The 23167-nt window shown below is 53.6% G+C and overlaps 1 protein-coding gene across 1 annotated transcript in view; it reads right to left on the bottom strand.

Moving 5' to 3' along the window:
- Positions 1-21182, bottom strand: part of LOC121019514 (uncharacterized) — a 147847-nt gene extending 126665 nt beyond the window's left edge. The window contains exons 1-9 of the mRNA XM_040459030.1: positions 21048-21182; positions 17430-17483; positions 16138-16298; positions 12596-12666; positions 10692-10857; positions 10483-10617; positions 9547-9727; positions 7362-7507; positions 1960-2063 (exon numbers count right to left, since the gene is read on the bottom strand). Of these exons, the coding sequence (XP_040314964.1) occupies positions 1960-2063; positions 7362-7507; positions 9547-9727; positions 10483-10617; positions 10692-10857; positions 12596-12666; positions 16138-16298; positions 17430-17483; positions 21048-21102 (1073 nt within the window). The 5' untranslated portion in view covers positions 21103-21182. The remainder of the gene's footprint in view (positions 1-1959; positions 2064-7361; positions 7508-9546; positions 9728-10482; positions 10618-10691; positions 10858-12595; positions 12667-16137; positions 16299-17429; positions 17484-21047) is intronic.
- Between the last annotated feature and the right edge of the window lie 1985 nt (positions 21183-23167).

Below are 23167 nucleotides of genomic sequence, written 5' to 3'. Positions count from 1 at the left end.
TGGGCCAACATCAGCATTTTTCTTTTCTTTTCTGAGATGGCAGAAAGGTTCCGAAGCTCAGAAAAGGTTTTCAACCTTGATACAATGGTGGCTCTGAGTAGGGATGTGACCGAATGGGAGGCAGATCCCCAGCATCACTGCAGAAACGGGAGGCTCTCAGAGCTGGAGGCCCCACAAGCCAGCCCACGCCTGCCCACGACCAGACGCCCCACTCCCACCCTCATCATCTGCCTGTCAATAGTCTCTGGCCTCGATTTGCTCATCTCGAAAATGGGAATGCTGATGGACCAGCCCCAACATGCCTGAGAGTCCTCGGAACACACAGGTCACTTCCTCTGAGCGACGTCCTCCCTTTTCTTCCCACCTCTCACCCTCACACCTCCTCTTTCCGCCATAAATCTGGGCCCTGGGGAACCACACTCGGGCCAGAAGTGAAGGCAGCCTCATGTACACCAAAACTCTCTGAAGAGCATCTGTCCTCTCAGAAAGTCCTAGATTTGGAATGGGTCCTCCCGCCTCCCTGACTCCCAACATGTACAGGGACCGATGAGACCCAGGGTCTTGTAGGAAAATGCAGAGCAGCAGACGGAGGAGGTCACCAGGGAAACGGGCACTTCCTTCCTCCTGAGGACCTGAGGGCCCTTGCCTTGGTCACACAGAATTAAAACACGCCTAAGTCAAACATCACTTCTATCCAAGCCCGTAAGTACTAGATGGAGAAGCACAGACCGCCTGGGTTCAAACTCCCAACTCTGCTGTGTGACTCTGGGTCAGTTTCCTAACTGCTCTGTGCCTTGGCTTCCCTGCGCAAACATGAAGTAGGGATTAAAAAAAAAAAAAAAAAAGCCACCTACCCCACGAGGTCCTAGTGAGGGTTCAACGAGAGGATACAGAGAGAGGGTTTCAGGAGGTGCCTCTCCATTAGCTATTAGGCTGTGCAGTCACTGAGACATTTGGTCGTGTTGATTTTGCAGGTTTTTTTTTTTTCTTTCATAATTTGGACTGATAACCTTTGTGAGATCTTTTCAAAAAATGTTTTCTATTTTTTTTTTTTTTAATTTTTTTTTTCAACGTTTTTCACTTATTTTTGGGACAGAGAGAGACAGAGCATGAACGGGGGAGGGGCAGAGAGAGAGGGAGACACAGAATCGGAAACAGGCTCCAGGCTCCGAGCCATCAGCCCAGAGCCCGACGCGGGGCTCGAACTCACGGACCGTGAGATCGTGACCTGGCTGAAGTCGGACGCTTAACCGACTGCGCCACCCAGGCGCCCCTCTATTTATTTTTGAGAGAGGGAGAGAGACAGAACATGGGCGGGGGAGGGGCAGAGAGAGAGGCAGACACGGGATCTGAAGCCGGCTTTTTGAGGTCTTTTTGAAAGGCTGTGAGAAACTCCCAGATGTCTGGAGCTCAGGAGCTTGGAGAGCAGCAGGACTTGGGGAAGGAGCCCCAGGCTTCCCCAGGACAGCCCGGAGCCCACAGAGTCCCTCAGACACTCGGCACCCGGGGTCTCTGTTCACCCCTTGCTGGCCCCACATCAGTAGGGTCCAGGGGGTGGGACCCCAGCCCGGCCCTCACCCCCACCCCCACCCACGGCCAGAAGGGTACCCAAGGCACATTGGAATGCTAATTCCAGCTCTCTGCAAGAGGGTCCCAGTCTGGGGGAGAGAACAATGCCTGTATTTATACTGCCAGGCCCTTCAGATTGAGTCACAAGAAGGCCCCCCCCACCCCCGCCAGCCCGTGGGAACCTCCAGACTCCCCGCTTAATCACCTTCTTGGCAGACAGCCCAGAACGAAGGACGAGTCAGTGTCACAGGGATGAGACGAGGCGAGACGAGATAGCACCACGCAGCCCTCAGAGGGGGGACCCGGGACGGGGCCAAGATGGCCCAGCCCCACCAGGACCGCCAGCCAGCTCCCCGGCCGGTCCCCCCTCCCCCGCAGCAAGGCCCTTACCAGTTGTCCCGGCATTTAAAAGAACATTGTCTCCAGAGTTCCAGCAGCTCATCTGGGGAGAGTCCCTGGAGCTCTAATACCAGCGTCAGGAACAGTTCTGCGGCCTGGGAATCAGAGCGGGGAAGCATGAGCAACACCTCCTCCCCTGGCAGCCTCGGGGGGTGGTGGAGGGCACAGGGTCACCTACTCCATTCCCCTGCCTTCAGACAGGACGGCAAAGAAAGTGGGACGTGTATTGGCAACCTCCACCTGAAGTGTCCTAAGATCCAAAGAAATGAGGCCACGTGTCTGGGCTTCTCTCTCCCAAATTCCTGGCACGCAGCCTGGTCCATTTCTATTCTTTAGCTTAACCAGCATTTATTGGGCACCTACTGTGTGCCAGCCACTACACCCAGGGGCTGGGGATAAGCGGGAGGCGGTGGGGGGGGAACAGACATGATATCTGCCTTTGTGGGCTTTACGCTCTAACAAAAGCTCACTAAATGTTCACACGACCACGATCTAGGCTGAGTCTCAGCCTCTTTCATAGAGTCGGTGAGATGGCAAACGTTTCTGGTATTTTTAACGAAAAAAATATAAAATAAAAGGGCGTATTCAGACCACACACCCCTCAGGTTTCCGGAGATAGGTGATTTGGTCCCGGCTTCCTGCTGGCAGTCCCCACGCCTCCCCCGGGCTTGGCCAAGGCCAGGACCGAGGCTCCCCAACCCACGCCTGGCCAGCCAGGGCTCTGCTGGGGCTGGGACCCACTCGCCCGGCCTCTGGCCTCCCGTGCTGAGTGGCAGGCACCCAGTTCCCGTGCACACAGCTTGGCCGGGCAAGACGCAGGCTGCACAACAGGCCCCTCACTGGCCCTCTCGGCCCACCCACCCCTCCGGACAGCACATCTGGCCCCCGGGGTCCGGACAGCGTTCCTATGATGTGCCTTCTCTTTGTGGAGCCGGAGGCTACCCTTAGCTTTGCCTTTACTTTCTCGTGCTCGACACACAAGCCACCCCTTGGGTGGGACGAATGTCACCACCACGGCAGGCCCTGACTGCTCTTGGCCTTCAAGACTGTCAGCCCAGCTTGGGGCAGCCACCCCCGGGGACTCTCAACTCCAGGCCTGCTGCCTGCCTTCTGGATGGGCTCAGCTAGGCATCACCCGAGATTCTCTGGGCTGAGACACTCACGCTTTGAAGCCCTCCAACAACTGCTGTGCCTGGCTGAGCACCTGGCCACCTGGGGAAGGCCGGGTATCCACCCTGGAGTATGCCGCCTCCTCCGGGGAGGCCTCCGGCCCCGAGTGTGGGCATCAGGACTAGCCTTCCAGGGTCAGCCACAGCAGGAAGGATCACAGCACCGCCTCCGGTTCTCCCCTCCAGCAGCGAGACAAGGGAGAAGCCCGTCCGCTACTAACAAGCACGCACGATCCTAACGCGAACACCACCACGACCACCACCGGTCACTGTGTACGGAGCCTCTGCTGCGTGTCAGGCACCGTCTCGTTTGACCCGCGCGCGACAGCCTTCGGGGAGTGGGTGTCGTTATCCCCCCTTAACAGAGAAGATCCGGGACACTCTGAGGGCTTTACTCAGGTGCCGGTGGCCTCACCCCTAAGTGGCAGAGTCGAGCACTGAACCCTGGCCACCTAGCTCCTAAACCCACACTCTTCACCGGTGTCCCCTGCCTGAGGGCATGGGGTGGGGGTGGGCAAACAAACAAGAAAAAAGAGAGCCCGCACGGAGGTGCGAGAGCAGATCATGTCACCACCCACGCCTACAGCAGGTGCACACAAACTGGTCACAGGTGTCAAGGTCACGGGCAGGCAAGTGATGGTTTTGAACACTGATGACCTTTGTTTCTAATGTGACTTCTCTTTTTTTTTTTTTTCTTGGTGTTGAAGAGCGAGAGAGAACACACGTGCAGGAGGGGCAAAGAGACAGGGAGAGAGAAAGAAGCCCAAGCAGGCTCCACCCTGTCAACGCAGAGCCCAAAGCGGAGCTCGATCTCACGAATCATGAGATCACGACCTGAGCCGAAATCAACGGTCAGACACTCAACTGACTGAGCCACCCAGGTGCCCTTAACATGGACTTATTTCTAACACGATCGTTAATAAGAATGGCTGTGTTTAACAACCGCCCTGCAGGGTTTGGACCATCACCTCTGACATACCACGGTCTACACGGCCCCTAAAACCCTTGGCTGTACACAGTCAGTGTTTAATAAAGGCCCATGACCTGGGCTCCATATTCTTAGAATACCAGATGGTAACCAAGAGCCGAGCCCTCTGCCTGGAGTCCTCCCTGGCAGTGGGGGTGGGGCTGTGCCACCCTGCCTCACTTCTCACCTCCTCCTGCATCATCTACGGATGCTTCTGGCCATCACAGCCCCCTGCCCCCCACGTCGAAACTCCAGGGCCTCTCTGGCGAGGGTCAGGCCGCAGAATTTGCTCTCTATTGAGCAGGAGTCCTGGTTTTGTTTCCCGACTGAAAAAACCAATCTTGTCTCCTGCCCAGCGACAATGGGGACGAGCAAGGGCATCCCAAGCCGAAGCCCGCAAGGCTGGTCCCCAGGGCAACCAGGCGGGCCCCCCAGGCCTTCAGGGGGCCGAGGAGCTGCTCCGTGGGCACTGAGGCATCCCTGAAAAGCCACTTTCAGAAACAAGGTCCTCAGCAGCAACCCACCAGCCGGGGGGGACCTCCCCAGGGAGAACAATTTATTTCCTTTCTTGGGCTATAAATACAGAACAGCCGCCCTGTGCCCTCGGGGGCCCGCACTGCCAGTCTCCAGGAAGCAAGACGGAGGCCCCGAGTACGCCTTGCTCTGAGCCACCCCTCCTGGGGAAGGGCCCGGCCAGGGAGTCAGAGGATGCTCTGGGGGCCAGACAAGGGAAGCGGGCCTGTCCTGTGGTTTCCAAGCACTTCCTGAGGGTGAGCCACATGACAGTTAGAACGTAGGCTACAAAGTGGCTGTTCTCGGCGAGGGCGACCTTACTCCCCTGGCGCTATGTGGCACCACCTGGGGACACTTCTGTCACAGCTGGGATAGGGGTGAGGCTGGCCTCTGGTGAGCAGAGGCCAGGGACGCTGCTGAACATCCGAGATGCACAGGACAGCCCCTCCCCACTCAAGAACGATCTGGCCCAAGGTGCCAGGAATGTCAAGGTAAGAACCCTGCTGGGGGGGGACAGGCTGCCTGGGTTGACAGCTGGCCTGGTCACTTCCTAACCAGCTGGTGGCTTGTAGCACCACCTTGCGAGGCAGATGGCCCCTTTCTTTCTGGCTCCCACGAAACCCCCAGGGTGAGGTACACAGGATCAGCAAGCTGGAGACTGGCTCCTGGTTCCCCCATGTGTCTCCGCCATATATACACACATGTACAAAATGTATGTGTGTGCGTGTGTGTGTGTGTGTTCAATATGCATCCAGTATACACAGATATAACACACGGTCTGTTTATTCAACATATTCTACTCTGTTTCATCGTCAATAAATGTAATCAGTAGGTATAAACACAGTCTCTACATCCTCAGTGTATTATAAAAATACCTATTTTCTCAGCGTCCATCTGAATCTGACCCTTCTCCCTTCGTCTCCCAGACCCCCTTCCTGTATGTCCCCCTAAGTTACCACAAGAGCTTCTCGCCTGGGCTCCCTGCATCCCACCTGGCGCTCGGTCTGTTCTCCAGCCTTAGCCACAGGGAGAACGTTAAAATGCACATCAGATCGTGACCTCCCTCGTCTGTACGACACCCTCCAAGGCTCCCCACTACCCCAAGAGAAAGGGATTTGTGAGCTCCACCGAGGGGACCCTCGTCCCCTCTCGTGCTTCCCACTGGGCGCCAGCCACAGGCCCCCACCAACCACCCTGCCACTCAGACTCCCCGAGCAGCTCCTACCCTGGAGTATGTGCTGTGGCTCCCCTCCACCGCCACCGGCCACCCACATCCACAGCTCTTCCGACCCCTACTCAACGTCACCTCCATCATCACTTAAAATTATACCCCATGCCAGCACCTCTGACCCCCCTTTCCTGCTCTATGTGCCCCCCGCAGCCCCTAGGGGTCCAGGACATTCAGTTCACAGGTTTGTGGGTGTCCTCACTCATTATCCCAGGCGCGGAGGCAGACAAAGTCTCCCAAATGTCACTGGTGACACCCAGCCCAGAGTGGTGAATGGCAGGGATGGTGGAACAAAGATCGAGATGTGTCTAGAATGTTCCGGAAATTATCCTGACCATGAGGCTCTGCAGGAGGCGGCCCCACCGGTCCTCACCGTCCCGCTCCCACGAGGCTGGGCAGCCAGCTCCCCAAACACGTCCCCAGGGCTCAGACTCCGGACCCTGGTTCTTTCAAGCTCTTTTCAGAGCACTTTCCCCCCTAGATTGTCAAGGGACCACCCCAGGGCTCCACTTCAATGACCTCTGCTTTAGACCCTGGTCCCCAGCGGTCACTCAGCCTCATCCCTACTCTGTTCTCTTCCCAGCGCTCATCAACAGCTGAAATCCTCATCACCAGTGGTGGGTACGGTCCCTCTCCCGTCACCCTGGATTTCATGCTATGTGAAAGCCAGGACGGTACCTGTCTCCTTCATTCTAAGGGCCGAGAACAGTGCCCAGTACGTAGTAATAAGGGTCTCATCTTGCTGAACAAACTAAACAGTTCCCCAACTGAGCAAACCGGCCAGTTTGGGCCCCGCTGATGGGAACACCATTCCCGGGAACATGGAAGGTTCTTATAGGAAGGCAACGTGGGAGGGCAGCCTCGACACAGGACCCAGACGTGTCATTTTTCCTTCCCCAGGGACAGCCTGTCCGCCTCTCCTCCTGCGTGTGGGTGCAGGGCTCTGTCTCAGAACAAGACAGGCAGGGGGAAGACACAGCATCACGTATTCCCACAAATCCTGTCATTTAGTCACAAAGCAGGGAACCAGCCAGATGTCTCGAGCCTTCTAAATCTCTCTGGGCCACGAAACCACTCCTCTCAAGTCCACTCCTCCACTTTAAATGACCAGCAGTTCCAAGGAAGGCTGAATGGGTTGGGACTCGGTGGGAAGTCTCCAGTGGTCAGATCTGGGTATGGCTAGAGATCTCCGGAGAGGTCTCCAGGATAAGCCAGGTTCAGAAAGTTAGCCCGAGGGCCCAACAGGACGGTCTGGCCCCAGACGGGCAAGTGAAAGAAAGGCCTCCGCTTTGTTCATCTTCTCCCCGCACTGGGCCACAAGGCTCAGCACGCACCAGCTCGATTTCTTCCCCTTCTGTTGCTTTTGTAACCGGCACAGCTGTGCAGTACACACCCTGCTCAACTGTACGTAGCAGCCCTGATACTAAACACCAAGAAGGATTTGGCAAAAAAAAAAGAAGAGGGTGTCCCAGGGACCCAGGCCAGACTCTGGCCTAAGGCTGCCAAAGGCACTTACCTCGAAGCTGGTGGTCTGAGCCTGGCACAGCTTCCTTACGGACACGGCCACTGTGACCACCGAAGCCTGAGACCGCGTTTCCTCCCACTCGTACAACAGGCTGCTGGGAGTGACTTCCCCGTCGTCTGGATCTGATATGGGAAGCGCTAGATGGGGAGGACCACACGGTGCGGGGGGGGGGGGGGGGGTTAGGCCAGATAGAGAAGAAGGCCCCCTGGGAGCCGCCCACCAACCCTGCCAATACTTCCGCATGTTTCCGGCAAAGGGGGTGGGGCAGACAGGCACGAGGAAAATCATGGCCGAGGTGCGACCCCCAGCAAAAGATGGGAAACAACGTTCACACCCATCCATGAGGGCCAGTCAAACAGGCTACCTCCAAAGCGCTCTTGGGAGTGACAGAGAAAACATGCAAAGTCCCTCCGTGCAGAAGATGACTCGGCAATAACAACGTGGAGACACCTTGAAACATTATGGGAAGTGAAAGAGGCCAGCCACGGAAGGTCACATACCGTATGATTCTATCTACACGCTACTCCCGGAATGGGCAAATCCAGAGAGCAGAGAGGTTGTCTGGGGCCAGGGGGATAGAGAATGATGGCAGATGGGTGTGAATTTTATTTTATTTTTTTTTTAATTTTAAAGAGAGAAAGAGAGAGAGAGCACAAGCAGGGGGAAGAATACCTCAAGCAGGCTCCACACTTAGAGCAGAGCCCGACACAGGGCTCACTCCTGAGATCCCACGACCCTGGGATCATGACCTGAGCCAAAATCAAGAGTCAGACACTCAACCAACTGAGCCACGCAGGTGTCCTGGGTGTGAAATTTCTTTTTGGAGTGACGAAAATATTACAGTTAGCTGCGATGATAGACACACAACTCTGTGACTATACTGGAAGCCACTGAATCGTTCGCTTTAAATGGATTACTGTGGGGCACCTGAGGGGGGGCTCAGTCGGTTAAGGGGCTAAGCATCCGACTCCTGATCCCGGCTCAGGTCATGATCGAGCCCCACGTCCAACTCAGCACACAGCACAGGACCTGCTTGGAATTCCCTCTTTCTCTCCTTCTCTCTCTGCTCCTCCCTGCTCTCAAAATAAATAAATACTTAAAAAAAAATAATAAATGAAGTGTGCAATGTGAACTTTTAAAGTTTTTATATTTAAAAATAAAAAAAAAAATAAAACCACTTCTATCTTAATGAAAGATGAAAAAAAAAAAAAAAAAAAAAAAACCACGGACAGTTCATTCAATTCCGTTGGGGAACACCCAGGTCTTAACATGACTAGATGACCCCTTTCTGCCTACATGGTGCCCAAGGCAGAGCTCAGAAGGCAGGGCAGGCTGGGACCCCAGCCAGTGTTCTGTGGAACCAGAGGGGATGCTGGGAAGCTCCAGGACTTCAGTCCCACCTGCCAGGTTCTTGCTCAGGTGGTGCAGTGAGCCTGGGCTCAGAGGCACCAAGGTTACAGAACAGAGCTGGGGGTTCAAGTCCCGGCTCTGTCTCTTGCCCGCTGTGTGACCTCAGACAAGTCCTCTTACCTCTTCGAGGTATAGTTTCCTTATTTGAAAAAGTAACTAACAACAGTACCTTCCCACTGGGGTCATGATAAGAACCAAATGAAACAATCCACATAAAACGCTCAGCACGGCTCCTGGCCCCAAGTAAATCCTTCCCTAAGGTCAGCAATATCAATCATTTTTATTTGATTATTCAGGGAAAGAGCAGTTTTTCAACCACCAAAAAATATGTATCTTTTTCCCTCAGATGCATGCCTTGCTTCTTTCCTTCCGTGCAAAATTCTACAAGGGAGCCAAGCTCCAGGGAACGCTATGTGTTGGCAGGAACTTTCCAGAAAATCAGGAAACCCGAGTCAGCGTGCCCCCAAAATGCTCAGGTCATCAGATGGAAGGTGGAATTCTCCCACAAAAGCTGAGAACCAGAAGATTCTATCTCCACTGAAGACAACCCAGGGAAAAGGACAAGACCAAACCTGAGCCATGGGAGCCAGCAGAAACTTCTAGAAAAAGAGACAGACTCCCGTGTCAACAGCCATTTTCAGAAACTGCTCAAGACAGATAGGGTGCCAAACAGGGAAAGAGTGATAGAGCCTAGGCCTGCCTGAGCCGCTCTGCCACAGGAGGTCTCAAGTCTGCTCTGAGGGTCCCCACATCCACCCTTGGTCACCTGTGACAGCCGGATCCAAGGACCTCTCACGCAGCAGGATGAGCGAGGAAAGGGTCCGCATGTGCACGGCACTTGCCTTCTCAGAGAGGGGCCCCACGGTGTCCAGCTCCGTGCAGGAGGCCTCCCTCAGTATGCCAGCCTGGAAACTCTGATGGCAGGTCAGGCGGGACGCCAGGCCAGGCTGCTGGACCATGGGGGTGGGGGAGACAGGCAGGGGCTCAGGCAAGGCCCCGGCTGTGAAGGGGTAAGGTGGGGAACGCTGGGGGCCTCAAAGCCCGACCTCAGCCTCCCCCCAACCTGGGTTGTAGTACCAGCACCCGGAGCAAAGGCTGACAGAGAGGGAAAGGACAAGGGGGGTTCCCACACAAAGGAACCCCAGGGCAGGTACTAAAACCTCACTTTGAACCTGAGGCTGCCAGATATTAAGACTTTGTACAGGGGCGCCTGAGTGGCTCAGTCTTAGGTTAAGCGGCCAACTCTAGGTTTTGGCTCAGGTCATGATCTCACGGTTCATGACTTCCAGCCCCGCATCAGGCTCTGCTCTGCGCTGACAGCACTTTCCTCCTGGCCCGCCCCTCCCTCCCTCTCTCAAAAGAGGTAAATACACTTAAAAGAAGACTTTGTGTAATTGTTAACATTAACAGTGATCAGCTTTCACCCTTACCCAGAAAAGTGCTATTGACCAAACACTTTCTCAGCAGGGAGCTGTGGACGGGAGGAGAGGAAGTGGGGCCAGGGAGCAGGGGGGAAGGGGGAAGGGCGAAGGGGACGAGATGGGGGTGTGGGGTAGAGAAGTCTGGAGGGAAGGAGAACTAGGGAGAGGGAATGGAGGGGAATGAGGTGTAGACAGGAAAGGGCGGGGCGAGCTGGGGAGGGAGGAGGGGAAGAAAGGTGGGTCCAGGAGGGCTGGGGGGAGGGGGCGAGGGGGGCACTCACCTCCTCCCCCGGCAGGGCCTGGGAGCGCAGCGAGGAGCGCGCTCTGCGCAGGGAGCAGCGGCCTAGGTCCTTGGTCTTGAGCAGCCAGGCACCGTGTGGCTGGTAAGTGGTAGGACACCTGCCCAGGACATCCACCTGGGCGAGCGGGACCCCGTCAGCCCCTGCTCCTCCCCTGCCCCCGCCCCCCCAAACCAGGCTCCCGGCCTCACCTCCTCGAGGGTCTGGGGGCCGGAGGCGCCCGGGCGCCCCTGCAGGAGGCTCAGCACCGCGCGCTTCACGTTCAGCACCCAGCGTGGCTCTGCGCTCCGAGGACACAGGCGGGCCACGCGGCCCGCGTGCAGGACGAAGCGCAGAGGATAGCGGCCCAGGGCAGCGCTGGGGACCGGTGGGTGCGAGTCAGGAGGGGACCCTCCAGGGCACTGCTGGGGCCACAGTGCCTTTGCCCCTCCTGCTACAGGTCACTCCCCATAGGAAGCCCCTATGGAACGCCCTCCCCCTCCCCCCTCCCCATCTTCCCAAATGACCTTGCTTTCTCTTCCCTGGGGTCTCCAGCAACTTCTGAACGGACCACAAGGGGCAGCCAACTCGGCTCCAAAGCGAGTCCAGCCTTCTAACACTTGGACTAAAGCACCCGGGTGCGCCCAGTGTCAAGTAACCAAAAGCTCAACTTCCAAGAGCTTCCTGCATCCCCCCAACCCCGCCCCCCCCCACACCGGGAAAGGCACGCGCACGTGCGCACACACAAACAGATGAGGAAACTGAGGCTCAGAACCAGAAAGGGACTAGGGCAGCAGCCAGGATTCAAACCAAGGCAGGCTGCCTCCAGGGCCATGGGTCTCAGAAACTTCAGACCCCATCACCGTACAGATGAGGACAAGAGGCCCAGAGACGGGGAGCTACTGGGGGAGGGGCTCACACAGCAAGTCAGGAAGGAGGTGGGAGCAGAATTGAGCCCAGGGCTCCTTCCGCCACCCCTCACCTGTTCCCCGCCACTCCTGCACCTGCCAGGTCGGGGGGATGGGGTGGGGGGAGGTGATGGGACCACTCCTGCACCTGCCAGGTGGGGGGATGGGGTGGGGGGAGGTGGTGGGCCGTGAAGTCGCCACACTTGTGTGTGGGTGTAGAAGAGAGAGGTGCTTCAAGTCCAGCAGCCAGCCAGCAAAGCAGAACCTTGAAGTCCTTACTTTCACCTCCCCAGGAGGTCACTGTCCCTCTCCAGCTCAGACCCTGGGAGTCAGGGGCCCTCTGGAGGCAGCCCCCTGGGTCTCAGGCCTTGTGCTAGAGAAATGCAAATGTTGCCCGCCCCTTCCAGAATAGCAAAAGTCAGTCTGGCCTCAAGGAGCTGAAAACCCCCAGCCCTGTGACTTAGCATTTCTGATGAGGAGCCCAGGGACAATAGCCCTCACTGCCCCCTCAGAGGAGACCACCCTAAGCCTTTCAGCAGGGACCCATCTGCCCCTGGGCAGCGTCCCCTAACCCTGGACCCCAGCACAAAGGCTTTATTTTTTAACAAATGAATTTGCAATAAAAAAGGAAGAGGAATCTGCAGGGATGGGCTTGTCTTCAGTCTGGCGGCTGGATTGAGCTTTGAGGCCACTGAGGCCACTGTCAGGGAGTCCTGGGAAACAAGCCTGAAAGAGAATTCCAGGCTTGGCCGGGTCACAAAAGGGAGGCTTAGCTCGGGAAGGGAGAGGCCATGGGTGTTCAAGAAAACCCCCATCTCAGCAGAGACAGGGAGAGGAGAGGGGTGGGCTTTAATGGGTACCCAGGGTCTCCCAGAATGTACTCATGGACAATGCCCAGTGGGTGTTTGACAAACACAAACCCTGGACATGTGGAGGGTGATGGACAGGGAAATAGGAGACCAGCTTCTCCCACCAGGTAAGGGAAGGCCATCTGAGGCTACTTAGACTCACTCAAGTCACCTATGCCCTAACTCTCAGTCGTTTTCATCAGTGGTCTGGCCTGGGCGCTTCCCAAGGTCAAAACCTAAGGTGGGGTCACCTTCACCGTTCTTGCAATCTAACTCGGTGCACCTGACACCTCGTGGCTAACAGAAAGGGGTACAGGGCTTGTAGGTGCGGTCCTACCACGAGTAAGGCTAGCGTCTTACCTCAAACTCTCGGAATCCTTCAGAACTGTCACCTTGGACCCCAAAATGGAGGTCACCTGGAAGCCTTGGAGCTAAAGCAGAAAGGACCGTGAGTTGGTGACCTCTCCGGGGATATCCCAGGACCCCACTGGCACCCCCACCCATCGAGCAGTTCTGGGGCCCAGCATGGTAATAAGACCCCCGTGTCAGGAGCCAGGCAGAGAGATCCTTCCCTTGAGGGAAGGTTCTAGCTCCTGGGTGGTAGAGGCCAACTAGCTCCAGGGGATAAAGAGTTGAAATACGCAGAATCTACGGCTCCCTGGTCAATGTCCAGAAAGTTCTCACTGGTTTCTCATTTTGCCTAAAAGGCCCAAGCAGTGTGGGGAAGAGATGTGTATCTATAATATAGTGTATCAACAAAATATGTGAGAATTGCAAAGCCAACCAAGACTTTGCTCACCATGCATTTAAAAAACCTGGATGTCCCAATGCCCCTGTGGATATGTGCATGTGCCCGTGTGTGCACTTATCACAAAAGATGGACTTTCTAAACTTGAAAAATAAAATCACCCCTAAAAACTGCCTTCCTCGTGTGACTGATGTCACTTTTTACAAAAGACTACTTTTTTAAATTTTTTAATTATTTTTTTAATGTTTATTTATTTTTGAGAGACAGAGAGAGACAGCATGAGCGGGCAGGGACAGAGAGAGAGGGAGACACAGAATCAGAAGCAGGCTCCAGGCTCCGAGCCGTCAGCCCAGAGCCCGATGAAGGGCTCGAACCCACGAACCACAGGATCACGACCTGAGCCGAGGTTGGACGCTCAGCCGACGCAGTCACCCAGGCGCCCAAAAAACAGACTGTTTTTAGAGCAGTTTTACGTTTATAGCAATACTGAGAAGGTGCAGAGATTTCCCACATAGCTATATTCCGTATGTGCAACTTTTACATAGAGAAGCACAACATAGTTTTGTAACACACTACTGAACTGTACATTTAAAAATGGTTAAAAGGCAAGAATTTATATTATATGCTTTTTTACAATTAAAAATAAAATTAGGGGGCGCCTGGGTGGCTCAGTCGGTTGAGCGTCCGACATCGGCTCAGGTCGTGATCTCGCAGTTCGTGAGTTCGAGCCCCGCGTCGGGCTCTGTGCTGACAGCTCGGAGCCTGGAGCCTGCTTGGGATTCTGTGTCTCCCTCTCTCTCTGTGCCTTCCCCGCTCATGCTCTGTCTCTCTCTGTCTCAAAAATAAATAAAACGTTAAAAAAAAATTTTAATAATAAAATAAAGTAAAATTAGGGGGCGCCTGGGTGGCTTAGTCGGTTAAGCACCCGACTCTTGGTTTTGCCTCAGGCTGTGATTTCCTGGCTCGTGAGATCGAGCTCCACATCAGGCTCTGCACTGAGAGCGTGGAACCTGCTTGGGATTCTCTCTCTCCCTCTCTCTCTGCCCCTTCTGTGCTCACACACACACTCTCTCTCAAAATAAATAAACCGTAAAAAAATTAAATTAAATTAAAAAAGAAAACAAAGTTCTGATACATGTTATGATGTGGATGAACCTTGAAAACATTATATTCAATGAGAGAAGCCAGACACAGTTTGCATATTGATTGCGATAAGTGATCCCACTTCTTGGACGTACCTCACTAGGAAGTTCATGGAAGCAGGAAGTCCAATAGGGATGCGGGGGGTGGGGGGACAGAGGCAGGGGGCGTTACTGTATAACAGGTAGAGGGCTTCTGTTCGGGGTGATGAATCATCTGGAGCGGGATAGTGGTGATGGTCACACATCATGATAAATGTATGTATTACCACTGAATTATACACATAGAATAGTTAAAATAGTAATTTTTTTTTGCATATTTTACAATTAAAAAAAAAAGAATATGGGGCACCTGGGTGGCTCAGTCAGTGGGGCATCTGACTTCAGCTCAGGCCATGATCTCACAGTTCATGAGTTCGAGCCCCGCGTCCGGCTCTGTGCTGACAGCTCAGAGCCCGGAGCCTGCTTCCGATTCTGTGTCTCCCTCTCTCTCTCTCTGCCCCTCCCCCACTTGTTCTCTCTCTCTCTCAAAAATCAACATTTAAAAAATTACACACACACACACACACACACACACAGAAAAGACAGAATGCAGACGCAAAAGAGAACATCTTGAATAATTCCACGGGAGCCAAGTGCAAAGACAGACAAAACTAATCCATGGCATTAGAACTCCGGAAGGCCTCTGGAACAGTGACCAGAAGAGAGAACGGGGCAGGTGACGGGGGCTGTGTTTCACTTCTTGATCTGGTAGTCACTAGACCCACACGTTCCGTTTGTGAAAACACGTTGCTCTGAAGATCCGTTTTCACACCTTTGACACAAAAATGTGTGTAACGGATTGCCTCCTGGGCGGCTGTAAAGTTTCCATTTTTTCCCAAATGCCTTTGATAAAGCCAGTTTTTCTTTTCTGGCCAACATTTGACATGACCAATTTTTTTTTTTTTAAATGCTTAAAGCAAACGAATGAATCTACAGCAGCACACAATGTGCTTTGTGAAAACTGGTCTTACAGAAAACCAACCAACAGCTGCGAGTATTTTGATGGACGTGAGCGGACAACAGATTCCAGATGAAGTTTGGGACCAGAGCGGACATTTTGGGCGGCTGAAGAATTGAGAGGCAGCTCACAGCCACCCCTCGAGAGACCACATCCAGCCGTCTACGTGAAAACATTAAAAAAAAAAGTTTTGAGAAACGCTTGTGAGCAAGCATTCTGGCCAGTTCAGAAATGCTTCTCAAGCAGGAGATAAGACTTCTGGGAGGGGCGCCTGGGTGGCTCAGTCGGCTGAGCGTCCACCTTCGGCTCAGGTCATGATCTCGTGGTCCGTGAGTTCGAGTCCCGCATTGGGCTCTGTGCTGACAGCTCAGAGCCTGGGGCCTGCTTCGGATTCTATGTCTCCCTCTCTTTTTTTGCTCCTCCCCTGCTCACGCTCTGTCTCTCTCTCTCTCTCTCTCTCTCTCTCTCTCAAAAATAAACATTAAAAAAAGATTTTTTTTTTAAAAGACTTCTGGGAAAGCAAAAGGCCGCTGTTGATGTGGGGTGGGAGGGTCTGTCCAGGAACCGCAGGAGAATCATCAGAAAGGAGACAGGAAAGAAGGAGCAGGCCTTTCCACTTGTGAGACCACGAGGGAGCTTTACCATGTGCCTTTAACCCGAGCCGTGGACCCTCAGCTGTGTTCGCTCAGGTTCCCCAGCTTGGACGCTCATTCCTACCAAGGACACAGCTTGCCCCCCAACACCCAATCCCATGGCTTTACTCGCTCCGAGGAATACTTTCCCTTTCCCTCTTTTTTTAACCCCCGCTATTCCCACACAGGGTACCTCCTACAACCAAAATGGTGCCACATTCCGATGTCACCCTCTAGAGTCCTGACCTGATGAACTTGAGATTGTTCAGAAATCTCCTCTCCATTTATGTATAATGGAAAGCCAGGGGTAGAGAGGGGGCTGTAACTTCCCCTGGGCCCTCCCCAGCATCCTTGGGATCTCCTGGTTGCCCAAAGACGCTCACCCATAAGGCCATCTGGCACGGGCCAAGCACGTCTAGGATGACCAATCCTCGGAGGCCAAGGCCACTCCCCTCCGCCGGGGCCCCCTGCAGGCCAGTACTGGTGTTGGTGGAAAATCGATAGGTGTATCTGGTGCCCACAGGAAGGTGGGGCTCAGCTGACCCTGGAGAGCAGACAGAGGATAGAATGTCACCTTGACAACCCATCAACCTCTGCGACTCAACTCCACCTAGACTATTTAGACATCTGGGTTCCCACCTCCCTGCCTCCACTGGTCCATGAGCTGCCTGTTCCCGGTGCAGGGTAAGCCCAGCAGATAGCACCCTCCTCCTCTGAGGGTGAAGAAAATAAAGACAGGAACAATACGTCTTGAGCAAAGGGTGTCCAGCGTTTTCTTACGCTAAGGCCTCCTTCTGACACCTTGATACGTCATCTTTGGCCCCTACCCGCCAGATGTGACCACCAGCTGTGCTAACCCAAACTCTCTCTAGACACTGCAAAACACCCTGAGGGGTACCGTCCTGGTTCAGAACCACTGATCTACACTTACGTGAACTCATTTAGGCCTCATCCATCTCTGGGTGGTTCTTCTTTCTCCATTTTACAGAGGTGGAAGCTGAGGCTCAGAGAGGTTAACGCACTTACCCAGCGTCACACAGCTGGGATGCCAACCTCGGGAGTTTGAGTCCTCACCTGTGGCCTTGAGGACGTCATGTGCGTCATGTGCGCTAGGAGAGGGTTGTTCTGGTTCTTGATGGGAACGGGCCGGGAAGCTGGCCAGCCTCAGGGGACAATGAGGTGGCGGGAAGGGCTGACTTAGGGAGGAGGCGGCTCTATACTTCCCTAACCTCCCATTTAGGCCAGGGGACCAATTGCGAAACCCAGCTAACTAGGACACCCCACCCTTCTCTGGGGCTTGTCAGTGAATTAACATTTTCAGGTGCTCAAACAGCCACACCTCACACTCCCGGATGTCTCTCTCCCTCCAAAGAATTCGCCCTAAAGCTCTCTCATCTACTCCACCCCAAAACGCAAACAGAATCGCCCGGCACAGATGTTTACTCCATCTGGGGACCACAAGGTGTAAGGCCAGAGCCCCAGGCGTGCTATTTACTCCGCCAACTGCTGATGACCAGATGGCCTTTCCAGAACTGGCCTCTCTCCTCTGCACGGGCTGCTCTGGGAATGGGGACATGCGCTCCGAGGAGGCTGTCCCCACTCACACCAGGCAGCTGGTCCGCTTTGCTCCCACCCGCAGCCCTGCCCGCTCCTGTCTCCGGAGACCCTTGCTCACCTGCACCTGTCTTCAAGCAGGAGGCTGCCCGGTTCATCAGCACATCTTGAGGTTCTGAAATCACAGATCGGATGGAACAAGGGCAGGGCCAGGAGGAGGCACGGGACGGCCCCACCCACCGGCCACTGACCTACTTGTTGGGGGGGGGGGGACACTTAAGCGTCCGAGGGGACAAGAAGAGATGATGCCAGTACTCCTGTCTGTCAGAGGGCTGGGAATGACCTCCCCACCCCTTATCCAACCTGCTCTCCCCCATCGTGGATGTGGCACCACTGTCCTCACTGCCCGAGCTGGTAACCTGGGAGTCATTTGCGTTCTTCCTCTCTTCCTGATGGCCGCCCCCAAAGCTCTGTCGAGTCCATCAACAAACGCAAGTCTCCCTCCCTCCTCTCCCTGCCCCGCCTCGTAACTATCCCCCGTGTCCACGACTCCTCGTCCGCAGCTGGAGTTGTCTTAAAAACCAAAATCTGGGGGCACCTGGACGGCTCAGTCCAGCTCAGAGCCCGGCACCTGCTTCGGATTCTGTCTCTCACTCTTCTCTCTGTGCCTCCCCAGCTCACACTCTTTCTCTCGCTCTCAAAAATAAAGTGTAGGAAGAACAAAAAGCTCAATCTGATCACATCGCTCCTGGTTTAACAGCTCCCAAGTCCCCTCCCCGCCCCCCTCAAGCCACATGCACTCCTAAGGACATCCTTTACCACAAGGGCTGGCCGCTGTCTGCCCTCTGGCCACTTCTCACCTGGCCCTCGCCCTCTGGACGCATGGGTCCTCTACTTCAGCTTAAGCTCTTCGCACATGCTGTTCCCTCCTCCCTGAACACTCTTCCTCCTGTTCTCCACACCCCAGGCTCCTCCGGGTCTCACCCCAGCAGGGTCCTCCCTGACCACTGTGAACCGACAAAGCCAGACCAGGGGGCTGCAGCCATGAGTGGTGGTCTCCAGAGCCTCTGGAACACCTCCTCCACCCCTCACCACCACGGCCGCCTTCTCAGCAGCAGAAGCCAACCACAGAATGAATAGCACGGGCTCCCGACCTCCTAGCCCCTACCCCAGGCGACGGAGGTCCCTCTGCAGGGAATCCGCCCCCACCTCCTTCCCGGGAAAGGGTTAGCTTCTCTCCCTCACTCGTCCCAGCCCGAGTGCTGCCCACTTTCACCTTCTGTCAACCCTTTGTCCTTCCTTCCAGCCACCTGCCTGGATCTTTCCCAGGCACCACCCATGCCGCTCTCCTGGAACAACCTCAGCCAGGAATCTGTCTGCAACCATATTCAGACAACAGATTTTCTAGAATACCGTTTCCATCCTTAAAACTACCCCACCGTGCCTCGATGGCTAACCATTTCCCATAGGAGCCTGCCTAATCCCTTGAGAGATGAAACATTTCCCCAAGATGGGGCAAAGCGCATTTTACGCCATTTTGGTTAGACCCTTGGAAACAATAGAACGTGAGAGGACATCCCCGCCTCCCGAATGTTTTATGTCGTCTCACAAATCGCTTTTCGCACTCAAGTACATTAACACCGGATAAAACCACATTAGCCTGATGGATTTCCCTTCCCACTTTCCTCCAAGCCTCTGACAGCATATACTCTGGGCACCAAATTAAACCTGTTTATGCATAATCGTTTGACTCCCAATTGTGCACAGACCCAGCATTCGGCTTGTTTGCCCTTCCAACAACCTGTACATCTGTTTTGCCCACCAACTATGCTGCAAAGCAGCCCAGCCCGCGAGCCCCCATCCACCACGAGCTCCAGAAACGAGGTGTGTTCAAAGAGTATTGTGCTCGAACTAAATCATGTTCTCTTCCTTTCTCAAGCACTTAAAAAAACAATATTTATACAATGGAATACTACTTGGCAATAAGAATGAAATCCTGCCATTTGTAGCAACGTGGATGCAACCGGAGGGTATTATGCTAAGTGAAAGAAGTCAGAGAAAGACAGATAGCATCTGTTTTCACTCATATGTGGATCTTGAGAAACTTAACAGAAGACGGGGGGCGGGGGGATAGTTACAAACAGCAAGGGAGGGAGGCAAACCATAAGAGACTCTTGGATACTGAAAACAAACTAAGGGTTGATGGTAGGGGGAGGGGAAATGGGTGATGGGCATTGAGGAGGGCACTTGTTGGGATGAGCACTGGGTGTTGAATGTAAGCGATGAACCAGAGGAATCTAGCCCCCAAACCAACAGCACACTGTTAGCCAATTTGATGAAAAATTATATTAAAAATTTTTAATACATATTCTAAGTATTAAAAAAATAGTATTTAAATTAAAAAACTTCCAAAACGATTCAATAATCCTACCAAGTAGATCAGCCAAAGAGGGGAAACATGGAACTTGGAAAGGTAATACATCTCTCTATCGGATCCTACTCATTTCAAGGGAGAGATCCGAAAGGGACTGAAATGGATGTGATCTCTACAGCCTGGAAATGAATCCGGGTCTCCTTTCAGCCTTCTCGGATGTCAGTTCTGGTCCCTATGCATTCATTTATTCAGCCCAGATTTACTGAGTACCTACTGTGCACCAGGCAAATAGGTGCTGAAAATATAGCAAAACAAAATCAAAAAGCCAGCTACAATCTGACCTGCACTGTCCAGGACAGTAGCCACCAGCCACGTGTGGCTATTGGGCATCTGAAATGTGGCTGGTGTTATGGAGGAACTTTCAATTTTGTGTTTCAGTTAAAAACCAGTAACTCAAGTCAGCTACTGGAAAACTTAAGTGGGTTTCAAACCACTTAGCATACAAATCCCCCTTTTCAACTCTAAATCTTAGGAAATCTAAATACAGATCAAGTCCTTGCAATGAAAATTTAGCCTCCAAATTGAAATATGGGAGCACCTGGCCGGTTCCGTCGATGGAGCGTGCGACTCTTGCTCTCAGGGTTTTAAGTTCGAGCCCCAAGTTGAGTATAGAGATTATTTAAAAAATACAATCTTAGAATGGAAATACGCTAAAAAAAAATTGGAAATTTTCTCCCAGTATAAAGCACACACCGGATTTCAGAGAACGGAAAATATGTCTCATTAATACCTTTTTACAGCGACCACATTCTCTAATGACATTCTGGAAATATTGGGTCGAGTCAATTATATCCCCCAAATTAATTTCACCCGTTCCTTTTTAGCATTTCTTTACACAGGGCTGCTAGCAACTTTGAAATTACATATTGTCTCCCATTATGTTTTTATTGAATCTCGCTGCCCTAAACTCTTCCGTAGGAAACAGACAACAGATAAAAAGCACACTTCACCAAGTTACGCTGCATCCGAGAGGAGAGCTGCTTCGAATCTTCATGCCCACCACCTCATACCCCTGCAAACAGCTAAGCATCCCTGCGCACAAGCTCAGAGCCCTCAACTTAGCATTTCATCCCTCAGCATTACAGATCTGGTCTCAAGTTTTCAGAGGAGGTTGGTGGAAGACAGAGGCAAGAGATAAGGATCCACCTGGAATCTCTTTCCTTCTCCCCATGAAAGGCAAAACCACGAGAGTCAGGGGAGGAGCAGGTCAACAGGCACCTGGCTACATAAATACTGTCCCAGGTGAAGGAGTTGGTGTCCAGGCTTCACCCCACACAGAACCAGGACCACAGCAGCTTTACTTACTCCCCGAAGTCACTGCCACCAGCGCCCCGAGCAGGACCAGACGGAAGAGCCCCATGGGCACCTGCACCGCCACCAGCCCAAAGGAGCCCCACACCGTCAGCCTCTCTCGATGGCACAGAGAACCCTGAAAAGGACTTTCTTTCCCAAAGGGGTAGTCACAGCCGGTGGAGAGGGGAGGAGGGGGCTTCCAGGGCAAAGACCCAGCCAATCAGAAGCCTCCAATCAAGTTCTTAGCGCTCTACCCAGGAGGAGGGGGGTTTCTGACTACTGAGGGGGAAAATCCCTTTTCAGGAGAGGCAAAGAAAGGTTTGCCTCTTCAAGCCTTGTAAATGGAGCTTCTGGGGCAGAAGGCAAACACGACCTTGATGTGTGTGTGTGTGTGTGTGTGTGTGTGTGTGTGTGTGGTCTGAAATCAAATTTACCATTTCAACCATTTTTAAATGGCAGTTTGGTGGCACCGAGGGCATTCACAATATTGCAAAACCATCACCGCTGTGAGGTCTGGCTTGTCCGCCCCACTGCCCAACATAGGCAAACCCAGGCGCCAGCGATGGCTCTCACCCAACAGTGGACGGCTGCAGACTCTTCCCACGCCCTGACCCAAGGCCACCGTCCTGTTTTTTTTCCCCCAGACCTCACCTCCTCCTTCTCCTCACCTCAAAGTCACCTCCACCTGTATCTTTGGTTTTGAGGCTGCGGGCAGCCAATCTCCGGGTGCACCGCCTCCTTGGGCCCTGTGGGCCTCTCATCACATACACCTACTTCCCACATTAAAGACGCTTTTTATAAACCGCTTTATGGAGGTATAATACAGATCACACGATTCTCCCATTCGAAGTGCACTGAACTGTGGTCTTCGTTCAGTGCTGTACAACTTTCATCAAACTGATTTTTTTTTTGAATGTTTATTTTTTAGAGAGAGAGAGAGAGAGAGAGAGACAGAGCGTGAGCAGGGGAGGGGCAGAGAGGGAGGGAGACCCAGAATTCGAAGCAGCCTCCAGGCTCCGAGCTGTCAGCACAGAGCCCGACACGGGGCTCGAACTCATAAACCTCGCGATCGTGATGTGATCCAAAGTTGGACGCTTAACCAACTGCGCTCCCCCCGCCCCCCCAGGTGCTTCAGGGCTAAACGTTTAAAAGCTCCCTAGGACCCACAACATGTTCTGGGCGATGCCAAACGCGGTAAAGCAAAGGAGAAAACCAAGTCCCACCCATGGGGCTGGCCTCTGGGAGCTAAAAGAAAACTGGATTATAAATATTAAAGTGGCTAAGAGATCAGAACTTGGGTGTCACCAATACTAGAAGAAATGATAGTTATATGACACCATAGAGGTATTAGCTGATGCTATAATGACAACCACATTGCTATATAAATGTATGCGGTCAATACGTTCTACGTGGGGTTCGAGCCCCACGTCGGGCTCTGGGCTGACAGCTCCGAGCCTGGAGCCTGCTGGGGATTCTGCATCTCCCCCTCTCTCTGCCCCTCCCCGCTCGTACTCTATGTATGTCTCTCTTAAAAAAAGAAACAAAAAAATTTTTTAATTAAAAACCTGTATCAGGCAGTGGGCAAAGTGCTCACAGAATATTAAGTCAGTCATTCAGTCAAACCTCCCCCCAAACCCCACCCCTAAAAATGGTCAGCAAGGTGGAATTGCCATCATTCCGTTGTTACAGACAAGCCCTCCGTTTCCCACTGCCTTAAGTCTTGCCCAAGGTCACACGGCTGGACCCCATCTGGCTCCAGAGTCTCCTCTCTCTCAACTCCGCAGCTGAGATCAATGGTTATCACTTCCTCCGTCTTTTCCTCCAGGAGACTCTGGCCTCTGCCCATGGCCCTAGAATCCCGCCCTGTTCACGGTCAGAAATCTGAGACACAACCCCGCCATGTTTCGCGCGGTGGTTCCCAGTCCACACAGCGGCATCACATTCCAGGCCTGGACGCTCAGAACCGCCAGGAGGACTGGGGCCGGGGTGGGAGGGGGTCCCTCCAGGCCACTCTGGGTGCGCCATCACCCATCACCCCCTTCTCCCAGAGCTGGCCAGGGTAGTCTCCCAGCATCTCTGGCCTCGCTTCCCGTTTTTCTTCCACTACTGGACACAAAGCGGGTGAACTGGAT

Source organism: Herpailurus yagouaroundi, unplaced genomic scaffold (genome assembly GCF_014898765.1).
Source record: "Herpailurus yagouaroundi ecotype Mexico unplaced genomic scaffold, PumYag 222, whole genome shotgun sequence".
Taxonomy (NCBI): Eukaryota; Metazoa; Chordata; class Mammalia; order Carnivora; family Felidae; genus Herpailurus; species Herpailurus yagouaroundi.
This window is presented reverse-complemented; position numbering and strand designations above follow the sequence as displayed.